Source organism: Carassius gibelio, chromosome A7 (assembly GCF_023724105.1).
Source record: "Carassius gibelio isolate Cgi1373 ecotype wild population from Czech Republic chromosome A7, carGib1.2-hapl.c, whole genome shotgun sequence".
NCBI lineage: Eukaryota > Metazoa > Chordata > Actinopteri > Cypriniformes > Cyprinidae > Carassius > Carassius gibelio.
In genome coordinates this window covers 26314479-26327419 of record NC_068377.1, presented here as the reverse complement: position 1 = coordinate 26327419, position 12941 = coordinate 26314479, and the positions used below count along the sequence as shown (strand labels likewise).

Below are 12941 nucleotides of genomic sequence, written 5' to 3'. Positions count from 1 at the left end.
ATCTGTCAAGGATGCTACACATGATTCAGTGAGAAGAACTCACCGGAGAGCCGAAGTTATGTCCGACCTCATGAGCGAAGGTGATGTGGGAGACTTTAGGGGGAACGTGTGAAGCATAGTTTTGCACTGTGATGATGCCAGTGTTCAGAGACTTCATCTTCTTATCGGTGTACTGTCTATACTTTTCACAGATTCCACCAGAGCTGCCTGAAACCAGACAAGCAGAAAATAAACAATAAATATATCCAAAATCTAACAAATCTCCGTATGATGGTAATATTATCCTCACCATTCTTAAGTGGCGAAATCATAAAGGAATTAAAAGAGCAATTACAACAAAAACAACTTTGAATACATTCTTTTGCTCAACTCATAAACATTTCTACAGGACATTCAAGTGAACTTTGACTTTTTCTTCTTTTTATTTTTCTTTACTTCTAACACAATTTAATTTGCAGAGCCAGCTATAATTGTCCAAATAGTATAAATACTTTGTCCCTTTCATCCCAACCATGCTGGCACAGCAACACTGGCTCAACCAATGATTTGGGGTTAAGCCAAGATGATCTCTTTGTTTAACTAATGGAAGATTTGGAGTGTGAAATATTTGTTTGGTGACACTGGTGTCTAAACTGGATTCATTAGTTAACACTGAGAAATTTAGAAATGAAGTGATCTCACAGTAGCTATGACTCAGATGTTTAAAAGTCACCTTCTGCTCAAATTAGAATAAAGAAAACAAATGAAGTGTACTGGAAAAATAACTCAAGCCAGGTGGGCAACACATCTCTTAAGAAACATTATTACAATAATTTAGAGTTTGAAATTTGTCATCTCAAGCTATTGTTTTGAATGGAAAAAAGCTTGAAATGAAACAGAGGCATGTTGTAATTCAGCTGTTTTCTCACAGATTATTACATCTGCACAATAAGAGAGCCTTAGCATCCAATCAGAAATCAAACTGCTGAACAAACTATAAAATACACTACAAGCACATCACTTATTAGTATATAATTGTAAGCATGTTTGAATTAATTTTCTGTTATGTTCCCTGCCAAACACACATGCATCATGCATACAAACACAAACATGTAGGCAGATTAGTTTATTCATTCAGCAATTGCTGCTGTCCCTTGTGACTAGCCAGAATGAGCCCGAAGCAGCAGTAGTTTAAGGATTATTCAAATTCATTGTATAGATATTACTTATTATTTATATAGAAAAATCATTACAAAAAAAATAAACAAAACTTTAATAAAAGCTTAAATAATGGAGAAACTGCAACAAACTATGCATCTCCGTGTTAGTGAGTGTCTGGGCAGCAGGCAGAAATATGAACTGAAATCCCCAAAGTGATCTCAGAGTCTGAATATACCAAAGAGGTGAGGTGAATATACTAACCTTGCCAGCAACATAAATACATTAATAGAAACAAACATGCACTAAAAGTGATGAAAAGAATCTAACTTTTAAAGGTGCCATAGAATGCAAAAATAACTTTTATAAGGTGTTTGAACATGGTGTGGCCACAGTGTGTGAAAACAACCAGCCTATAATGGTACAAATCCACTCACTCACTCCAAAAAATCCTAAACAGTTTCTCCACACAAGCAGTTCCAGACTATGATGAAATAGTTGGTGAAAGTCCCACCCATTTGTGACACTCTCTGCCATATTAGCATATACACAGCCCTAAATGAGAAGCTGCAGTCCACCATTACTGTTCTCTTGCTGTATCTGCTGGAGGTACAATGTCAGCACCAAAGAGCCATTAAAAAAAAAAGTGTCGTGTGTTGGGATGCACCAATGAACATAGGAGTCTCCATAGACTGCTTTGGACACGTGGTTAACTTTCTTTTTCGAAGGAAATGTCCTGAAAAAAAAAAAAAAAAAAAAAAAAAAAATATATATATATATATATATATATATATATATATATATATATATATATATATATATATATATATATATATATATATATTAGTGCTGTCAATCGATTAAAAAAAATTAACTAATTAATCGCACAATTTTTTAAAATTAATCGCGATTAATCGCAATTAAAAGACTGAAACTTTTTGGATATGTAAATGTAAAATGTAAATAATTAATGTAAACTCAAGACAAAGAAACTATTTAAATTCAAAATATGATTATTTATTGGAATTTTTGTTTAACTTGTAACACAGATTTTCTCATGTAAACAACATACCTGCAATAAACCATCAATATCCTCCAAATTAACTGTTGACTTGAAAGCCATATTTATTACAGAAATAAAAACACAGGCATGTAAGTACCATTTGAATTTCAAAACAATCAATGCCAATAAAAAACAAAAATGATTTCCATGTTGAATTCTAAGTGGACTGCAAAAAAATTCCAAAGTATAGTCATTGCCAGTGCTTTAAGTGGGCCAGTATGCACAGGTACTCAGTACCGCCACTTCCAAATATAGCTCTTGAGCGTACCGCCACCTCTCCGTGCGCCCAGAACGTGCTTGTAGCGTACCGGTACGCTCATTTGGACATCTGTTTTAATAGAGGTTTTAATCTTTTACCTGCACTGCCGATTTTCAGAGCGCCCTTCACAATGCAAGCTTCCTAATTCATCCCACCCAGAGCAGAAACTACATTACCCATTCACCCTTAAATAATACAAGTGAATAGCGCATGTGTCGCTTTTCCCACTGTTAAGTGTCAACAACTCCACGTGGCCGGAGAAGGTGTGAAACTCGTTGTGAGTTATACTAAAGCAAAATCTTGAGTATTCATTGTCTGATAAACATTAAAAACTGTCTGCGGAGGTTGAGTCGTCCTGCAGCCCCCGCTGGCTGTTCATTGGCTGCAGCATCTTTTTTCTAAGTTCTAAAAAAATATCGTAGACGGCAAGGCACAAATTTAGATATTCATTTATCTAATTAATCTATAGCCTATGCACAAAGACAATATGATCTTTTTGTCCCCTTTTTGTTTTAAAGCTTGATGAAGAGAGAGAGCGCAAGTTGCTGCAGCTGAGGAGGACAGTGATGCACGCGTACAGGAGTGATTGACAGTTCGCGGCACTGTGTACAAAAAATACTCCGCTACACAATTATTTCTTTATTTTCGTTTAAGCTTATTAACGTTAGCGTTACAGAAAGGTCTGATTTACGCACTGTTACAGTCATACAGTCATAATGTTTCTTGTGGCAGACTGAAGAGTAATCCGGCAGAGTTTTATACTGAAACTTTCCGTCTAAAAGTCCTTCCTTGGTCTTATCCATATTTCTTTGCACGTTGAACACACATAGGCCACAACTGGAAATAAAAAAAACTGCAACCGCGTTAATTGCGTTATTTTATTTTAACGCGTTAAATATTTCAAATTAATCGAATGCGTTAACGCGCTAATTTTGACAGCACTAATATATATATATATATATATATATATATATATATATATATATATATATATATATATATACACTTTATGCTAACATTTTACACTGGACTGCCTCACAAACGAGGGTCAATTCAGTGCTGGAGTCGTGCAAAGATTGCTTCTGGAAAAAATAAATAAATAAGGACATTTCATAGACTCTTTTTGCCGTTTGTACTGCGTTTGAGCTCAGTCACTATATCGATTATTTTTTATCTTAAAAATCAATTTTAGACACCATTTCCATTTCTATAATGTGTGAATATATCCTCTGTCATATTCTACAACAAAAACAATCAGAGCGCCTCGTTTTCACTAGTTTTATTTTGATCTCCCAGGTCCGCTATTTGCTTATAGCCCATTAGCATCGGCAGCATGGTTGCTGTTAATCACGCTTGCATTGCTAATACTCTATTCACACAAATTACCATTGCTTTACTCACTACTTGCTTTAATGGCAGATGTATGTCTACCTTTGATTGCAGGTGAGGACACGTTCGAGCTGCATTCACCGCAGCTCGAGCTGGAGACCATGGAGAAGCAGATTCGCAACCTGGAGGTGAGGCAGGCCCAGCTGATAGAGAGCCTTGCTGGAGACCTCCCGGGCTGATGCTCACAAGTCCGGGGTAAGTATACAGCACACTGCTAACAGTCCCGCAACGTTTACTCCATGTGTTTCTCTGCACCGGCCCGATGCACCCAGAATGCGATCTTCCCAGATGTCCTTCACTTCGGCGCTGGGACACCACGGACCCTGGGTGCATCCACAGCTATTTGTTAATAATTGGAATCATTTCTGGGAGCATCCTAGGCTGTTTCGCGCTGATGGCCTGCACCCCAGCAGAGTCGGAACAGAGCTCCTCTCTGACAACATCTCTAGGACACGTCGCTCTATATGACTAGTAAGCAAATTCTCAAATAACTATTATGATGATTTTTGTTCTACACGCTCAAATGATAGAAGTACTTGTGCTGTCCAATCTATTAAGACTGTGTCTGTTCCCAGAATAGTGAGGTCAAAATATAAATTTAATATAGGATATAGAGAAAATCTTATCGTGATTAAACCAGAAAAATGTAAAGTAAATGAACAAAAAACATTTTTAAAGTCTACTCCACCAAACTACTGTTATAAGCATGAGCCCCGTCAGACTGGTCGTGGCGGAGGTGTTGCAACAATATATAGCGATATTCTCAATGTTACCCAGAAATCAGGATACAGGTTTAACTCATTCAAAATACTTCTGCTTAATGTTACACTGTCAGATATGCAAAAGAGATTTATTGTGTCTCTTGCTCTGGCTACTTCTTATAGACCACTAGGGCCATATACAGAATTCTTAAAAGAATTTCCTCTCAGACCTTCTGGTTACAGGTGATAAAGCGTTAATCATGGGAGATTTTAATATTCACGTTGATAATACAAATGATGCATTAGGACTCGTGTTTACTGACCTAATAAACTCTTTTTGAGTCAAGCAAAATGTCACTGGGCCCAATCATTGTTTCAATCATACACCAGATTTAATTATATCACATGGAATCGATATAGATATTGTACCTCAAAGGGATGATGTTACAGAACATTTCCTTGTATCCTGCATGCTGCGTATTACTAATATTAACTATATGGCTCAGCGTTACCGTCTGGGAAGAACTATTGTTCCAGCCAACAAAGACGGATTTGCAAATAAAATGCCTGCTCTTTCTCAACTGCTATTTGTACCCAAAAATACACATGAACTAAATGAAATGACTGGCTACATGGGCACTATTTTCTCTAATACAAAGCTGTTGCCCCCATCAAATTGTAAAAGGTTGGAGAAAAACGTACTGTGCCATGGTATACAGTAACAGTAATACTCATCTCAAGAAAGAAACTCGTAGTCTTGAACGCAAATGGAGAAAAACTAACTTGGAAGTTTTTAGAATTGCGTGAAAAAAAACAACAGTATGTCCAGCTATAGACAGGCTCTAAAAGCTGCCAGGGCTGAGCATATCCACAAACTCATTGAAAATAACCAAAACAATCCAAGGTTTTTATTTTTAGGTTTTAAGTGGCTAAATTATCAAATAACCGGACGCCACCTGATTCAAATATTCCACCAATGTTAAATAGTAATGACTTCATGAATTTCTTCACTGATAAAATAGATAACATTAGAAATATAATGGCGAATGTAGATTCTACAGCGTCTAATACTTCAGTTTCATCCATCGCACTCAAAGATAAACTGCAGTGCTTCACAACTATAGGACAGGAAGAGCTAAATAAACGCATCACTGTATCTAAACCAACAACATGTTTATTAGATCCTGTACCCACTTAATTACTGAAAGAGTTGTTACCTGTAGCCGAAGAACCGCTTCTCAATATTATTAACTCAATGTTATCTTTAGGTCACGTCCCAAAACAATTTAAGCTAGCGGTTATTAAGCCTCTTATTAAGAAACCAAAACTAGATCCTAGTGAACTGGCAAATTATAGGCCTATTTCAAATCTTCCATCTATGTCTTTTGAAAAAACTTGTGTCTGCTCAATTGAGCTCCTTCCTGCAAAAAAAATTTTGTATGGAGAATTTCAGTCAGGTTTCAGGCCCCACCATAGCACAGAAACTGCACTTTGTTAAACTTACAAATGACCTGCTTCTGGCAGAGCAGATCAAGGCTGCATCTCATTGCTAGTTTTACTTTATCTTAGTGCTGTGTTAGACACCATAGATCATGACATACTCATAGACAGATTACAAAACTATACAGGTATTCAAGGGCAGGCTTTAAGATGGTTTAGATCCTACATGTCTGATCGCTACCATTTTGTTTATTTAAATGGGGAGTCATCTCATTTATCAACAGTAAAATATGTAGTGCCACAAGGATCCGTCCTAGGTCCCCTTCTATTTTGAATATACATCTTGCCCCTTGGTAATATTACTAGAAAATACGGGATTTGGTTCCACTTTTAAGCTGATGATACTCAGCTATATATCTCAAGGAGACCAGATGAAACTTCTAAATTATCTAAGCTCACAGAGTGTGTTAAAAATGGAAAAGATTGGATGACCAATAATTTTCTCCTATTAAATTTAGATAAGAGAGGGATATTAATTATTGGACCAAAAAAACAGTACACAGAATCTTGTAGATTACAATTTGCAACTAGACAGACGTACTGTTACATCCTCTACAATCAAAAATTGGGGTGTTATATTAGACAGCAACTTGTCTTTTGAAAACCATATTTCCCATGTTACAAAAACTGCATTCTTCCTTCTTAGAAACATTGCCAAGCTACGAAACATGTTACCGGTTTCTGATGCAGAAAAGCTATTTCATGCATTCATGACCTCTAGACTGGACTACTGTAACACACTTCTAGGTGGTTGTCCTGCATCTTCAATAAACAAGCTACAGGTAGTCCAAAATGCAGCTGCTAGAGTCCTTACCAGGTCAAGAAAATATGATAATATTACCCCAATTTTACAGTCTCTGCACTGGCTATCTATTAAGTTCCGTATCAGTTACAAATTAATATTACTTACCTATAAGGCCCTAAATGGTTTAGCTACTGTGTACATAACTAGCCTCATAACCCGTTACAATCCATCACGCTCCCTAAGGTCTCAAAACGCTAGGATAGGATAGCAAAGTCCACTAAAGGAGGTAGAGATTTCAAGAATTTTCACATTCTTATTCTTTAGCTTGGGTTAAACTAATATACACATATACAAAAGCTCCAGTCTGGATCCAGAACACCTGAGAAGAGATGATGCTGACCCCTCAGATGGCCCCAGATAAAGCTAACCCTGAATCAACAAACAGAACTAACAAATATTGCTGCAAGTATAATTGCATCATATAATAATTGCTGTTAATAATGTTCAACGTCTGGCTGACTATGTCTCGTATTGATTTTTCTGAAAAATCCTGTCATATGCACACAAACTGACAGTCACTACTTATAAGCAACTACTAAATATTGTTGAAACATAATTTTCTGTAAAGTTGCTTTGTAATGATTTGTATCGTAAAAAGCACTATACAAATAAAAATAAACTCGAATAGACTTCTATTATGTTAATAAGTTAAATATAATTAATACAGACTTACCCAAAACCTAGTCCTAAATTAACATATTTAGCATTTTTACAATTTATTTTCAGTATGTATTTACATGTTTGTTTGTTACAAATAAATGTATTATTACTATAATAAAAAATATTCCTAATTAATAATAATACATATTTATTAATTACATTTATTTTCCAAATACAAATTCCTGCAAAGAATACATTTAGCTAACTTCAAGGAACAGTTACGGCCTCAAAGTATAGCATAGTACATGCACACACAAACAGTGTGAGGTCTTGTTAGACTGTGTATTGAGGTTAATGAAGACGACATGACCAGTCCCACATTCAAGCGTTAGTGTTAATACTCATGAACAAAACATCTGAATAGCAGGTCTCCAGCACTGCCTCACCTCCTGACATGCATGCTGCAATCATTTCAGATTAGTAGTAGGGTTGTGCGATTAATCAAAATCATTATAAAATCACGATTTGAGCGTGCACAATTTCTAAATCACTTTATAGCACAATTTTTCATGGCCCCGTCCTCCCGCAGTATGCTATCTGATCCAATCAGAATGCAGCGCGCCTCAACGGAGCGCGAGAACAGAACAGACTGGGCATATGCCTACGTAAGTCCAGGTTCACACACTCTGTCTGTGGTGCATATTTTTTTCCGAGCCCATGTTAACGGATCACAGCGTTCACACTGCACTTGATAAAAGATGTGAAAGATGTGAACAGAAAAGGTTAGAAATAGAAAGGTGCTAAAATAATTCATATCTAGCACATGAGCATAGAAAGAGTTCTGAGTGCACAGAACACAGTTTGAGCTAGATGAGAGGCACGTTTTAAGTGCGATCACTCTCTCCGGGTGAGAGCAGCGTGTATCTGAGCAAGCACATCTGGTATTGTGACAGAGCAAAGGAAATCTGCATACGAGCAGAGAGATTTGTGCTCGCGCATTATTTTAATGTGCTTTCGCGTTACAATATTGCGCTCTCACTGCTGGTTCTGTACCGCAGAGTGTGTGTATACACATACTGTATACGCACTGCAAACGGAGTACGTGTGAACCTGTATAATGTATAACAAATATTTTTCAACACCTTAAGCACCACTAAAATTAGCTCTATGACCAATGCAAGGCAAAAAAGAAAAAAAAAAACCTGGATTTACTGAGTCATAAATACTGAATTCATTTATGACTCTAAAGCATGTATGTGTGTGTCAAAATTGATTAAAATCAAAATTTCTAAACTGATCAAACAAATTGCGATAGGTATTTTTTTTTCAACCTCGCACAACCCTAATTAGTAGACACTAATTTAGGTCACTTGCACAAACATAAAACCTCTCAAGAGACAAGACTGTGGAGACTTTTCATGGCAGTTCTGATCGTACCTGTAGGAGCCCCGACTCGAGTCCGACCCAGGACTCCATCATCAGAGTTTTCATCTGTGAAGACACAGGCTAGGCAGTAGTCATCGTGATTCTGCTGAAAAGCCCTCTACTTTGTACTAACATTTTATACTAGACTGCCTCACAAACGAGGGCCAGTGAGTGCTGGAGTTGTGCAAAGATTGCTTTTGGAAGAGGGATTGATACAAACGCATCGTGCTCAAACGTCCAGACAAAGTAAGCATCACGCGTCATATTTTGTTTCCCAAAAGAGCTTTGGCTCTCTGTAAGGCTAATGTTGCTAAAGCTACCATTGTCTCTGTCTGTTCTCACTAATTCTGCCTTCACATGCTACCAGAATGATTGTGAATCGGAATGTGGTTAGCAAAGTGTTCAGTAACAGTCACTGTAACACCAGTCTGCCCGCGAGCATGAGCTCTTGAAGCTCCACACTCTTCTTTTAAGGGAGCAGGGTTGCCAGGACTTTGCAACAAAACCCTCCTAACAGGGTGTTTATCAAGCAGAGCTGAAAGGCAAATTGTACTCAGTTCTATGGGCCTATTCAGTGTGCAAAGTTTTAATGCAGAACTGTCCTAAATTCTCTGTACCTTGAGACCAATGCAGTTTAGAAAACGACTTAAAGTAAAAAAATAAAAACAAAAATCTCACAGAAAACGAAGAACATGATATAATCAATGCCATTTAAACACATCTATCTAAATAAGGACATTTCATACACTTCACTGTTAATAAGTTAAATATAATTAATTCAGACTTACCCTAAACCTAGTCACTAAATTAACATATTTAGCATTTTTACAAATTATTTTCAGTATTTATTTTCATGTTTATTACAAATAAATGTATTATTAATATTATTAAAAATGAGTTCCTAATTAATAATAACAAATATTAATTACATTTATTTTCCAAATGCAAATTCCTGCAAAGAATATATTTAGCTAACTTCAAAGAACAGTTACGGCCTCAAAGTATAACATACTACATGTGCACACAAATAGTGTGAGGTCTTGTCAGACTGTGTATAGAGGTCACTGTTAGGAACGTTACTTTAAAAAAGTAATTGGTTATAGTTACTCACTACTTGTTCCAAAAAGTAACTGAGTTAGTAACTGAATTGCTCTTTAGTAGAAGTAACTCGTTACCAGGGAAAGTAACTATTTGCGTTACTGTTTAAAAAATAAAAAGTTGCTATATGTCAAAGAATTTGTATTTTTTGAGCAGTTTTAACAAGTCAGTTGAAATGAGTAGAATAGACAGGTGTTCGTACATAACTTTCGATATGTATTGCACGTCAACAGACAGCAAGAGTTTTATCCTCCACTTCAAGTATTATCTTTGTTAGAAAAGTGTTTTTTGGCCACTAGGTTTGTAGATGCGTGTGTCGTTGTGAGATGCTTCATTAAATTAGAGTTGCTTACAACGGATGTCGACAAAATCTTCGCTCCTGGACATAATATACACATTACATGCACGTTCTTGCCTTTGACCACAATTAATTTTAAGTAGTGCTTATATCTCCACCTTGGAAATGCCAATTTTTCATCGGATTGCTCCTGACTCGCCATCTCTGCTGCTGCTGCGAATCTGTTTAGCTGTTGCGTGTGTGTGAGGCGCCGCTGGCGCGTGTGCTGGCATGTGCGTAAAAACACTGGCTCTGATTAGCTACCATGAAACACATGACTCTGCCTTAGCCAATCATAATCGCTGATTTCGTTATTAACCCACCTCCTCACTAGCTGTGTGAGCCAGGGGTGCATTCGGATTACAGTTTATTAAATTAATGCATAGTAACGCACCGCATTTATCGCCCAGTAATGTTAACGGCGTTATAACGACGGGAAAAGTAATTAATTAGATTACCCCGTTACTGAAAAAATAACGTCGTTACCTAATGCCTTTCTTTTAAACGGCGTCATTCCAAACACTGATTGAGGTTAATGGAGATGACACGACCAGTCCCACATTCAACTCTCAGTGATAATACTCATGAACAAAACATCTGAATAGCAGGTCTCTAGCACTGCCTCACCTCCTGGCATGCATGCTGCAATCATTTCAGATTAGCATACACTAATTTAGGTCACTTGCACACACATAAGACCTCTGAAGAGCCAAATCTGTGGAGACTTTGTAAGGCATCTCTGATCGTACCTGTAGGACTCCCGACCCAGGCCAGACCCAGGACACCATCATCAAAGTCTCTATCTGTGAAGACATAGGCTAGGCAGAAGTCATTGTGATTCTGCTCAGAGTTGAGTTCAAGAAATTTCTCCACACCAATGTTGGGTAATCGAAAAGGGTTAGAATCAAGCTTCGCATCATCGGTAGTGTTGATCTGAAATAAAAATGCAAAAAAACATCAGTTTAATACAACAGACTGCAGTCTATGTTCATGTTCTGTGTGAACGCCCCGTTAAGCAGCAAAAAAAAAAAAAAAAGATTAAAATTGTTTTAGAGGAGTAGCCTGGGACCAAAAAGTGAATTATACAAGTCTTCAAAAGAGCTGCAGTACAGGTCTGACATGCTTTTATTTATATTTGGTCAATCCTGGCTGAGATCTGTAACCCCTCTGATGGAACTTGTATTCTAACCAGCAAATCACATTGAAGAAGAATATCCTGTTTATATTCCAGACATATTTACATTAGCATCAGTAACTACAAATTACACTTAATCCATATTTCACTAGGGAATGACATGCATATAATTAAAAAGTAGACAGAAGAAAGAGAGAACACACTCACCTTGATTCTCTTCACCATGAAGCCAATATTGCGGATGCCCTTAAAATCTGTGTTTTGATAGATGGAGTCAATGGCCTTCACATGACTGGAAATCTGCAAACCCAAAAGAACAACCATATAAATGTACAATGTAAAAAGCTGCAGGTACCATATACCACTGAGTCACCTGTGCTTCAGGTGTACCTGTGCGATCACAGCATCCCTGCTGCCATAGTATTTGTAAAAGAGATGATCTGTCTGGATGAAGAGCTGACAGGTATTTTTCTCTGCCTGTGCTGCACGACGTTTCCTCAGAATCACCGGTCCATCAGCCATCTCTTCGTCAATCGCGTGGTTCGGCTGCTGCAGAAAAAAATCAGCAGGATGCATAAAAAAAAATTAAGTGAAGAGTCTAAGAATAAAAACATTTATGTTTGGGCAAATAGATAAAATAATTTATAATTATTTATAAAAAAAAAAAAATTCATTTCTCATAATTTAGAATCTATATCTAATTTATATCTGATGAATTATGGATGTATTTAGGCAAGGTATCAAATTAAAATCTGAAATTCAGAACCACCGGAAACAGGAAATGTTCCAAATATCTGTGTGTGGCCCGGTTTCCATGTTTGTTTGTATTGTGAGATCAGGATCATGATGCTAGTTGGTGATATCAGGGTTGTTGGTGCTGACCTGGGTGGGCTTCTTCACTGCAGATATCTGGTATTTCTTCATCCTCTCAAAAACAGAGTGATCTGCACAGCCACCTTCTGCTCCATATTTATGAGGATAATCTGGGTAGGTAAAATTAAGAGGTTCTTGAATACCAAAGCATGAACCATACTGTTAACATGTGAAGTCTCTAATCAGGTGACCCGCTGCAATTGTACTCAACTCAACTTCATTCATTTATGCCATTTTATTTACATTTTCTATTTATTTTAAACTTCAGTATTAGACATAATAATATGAAGCTTTACAGTGGGGAAACTGCAAAGAGCACTATCACACATTAGACCTAAGGGAAAACTGCAAACGCAGCAGTTACCAAGTTCACCTATTCCTGTAACTGTAATGGGAACTGCACAAAGCGTTATTGATATTTGACTTCTCAGCCTTTTTGTGGCTGCAGAGTATAAAATCTATTATATTAACTGCACTGCTTACTATTTACAGAATTTAACACAGCACTGACAGGTTCTTTCATTATTGCTACTGCTGACCAATCACTACTTGACGGCTACATTTGATGACTGAACAAAGAAAAGGTTCTGTACTTCCACTCACACTCACAACTTGTATA

The 12941-nt window shown here is 37.0% G+C and overlaps 1 protein-coding gene across 3 annotated transcripts in view; it reads right to left on the bottom strand.

Moving 5' to 3' along the window:
• LOC128016971 (disintegrin and metalloproteinase domain-containing protein 10) overlaps positions 1-12941 on the bottom strand; it is an 82993-nt gene that overhangs the window by 14143 nt on the left and 55909 nt on the right. The window contains exons 5-10 of one of the 3 annotated variants that reach the window (XM_052601986.1): positions 12332-12432; positions 11840-11998; positions 11657-11749; positions 11064-11247; positions 8892-8945; positions 44-207 (exon numbers count right to left, since the gene is read on the bottom strand). In XM_052601986.1, the coding sequence (XP_052457946.1) occupies positions 44-207; positions 8892-8945; positions 11064-11247; positions 11657-11749; positions 11840-11998; positions 12332-12432 (755 nt within the window). The remainder of the gene's footprint in view (positions 1-43; positions 208-8891; positions 8946-11063; positions 11248-11656; positions 11750-11839; positions 11999-12331; positions 12433-12941) is intronic. The other 2 variants (XM_052601988.1, XM_052601987.1) reach the window with 2 other exon arrangements.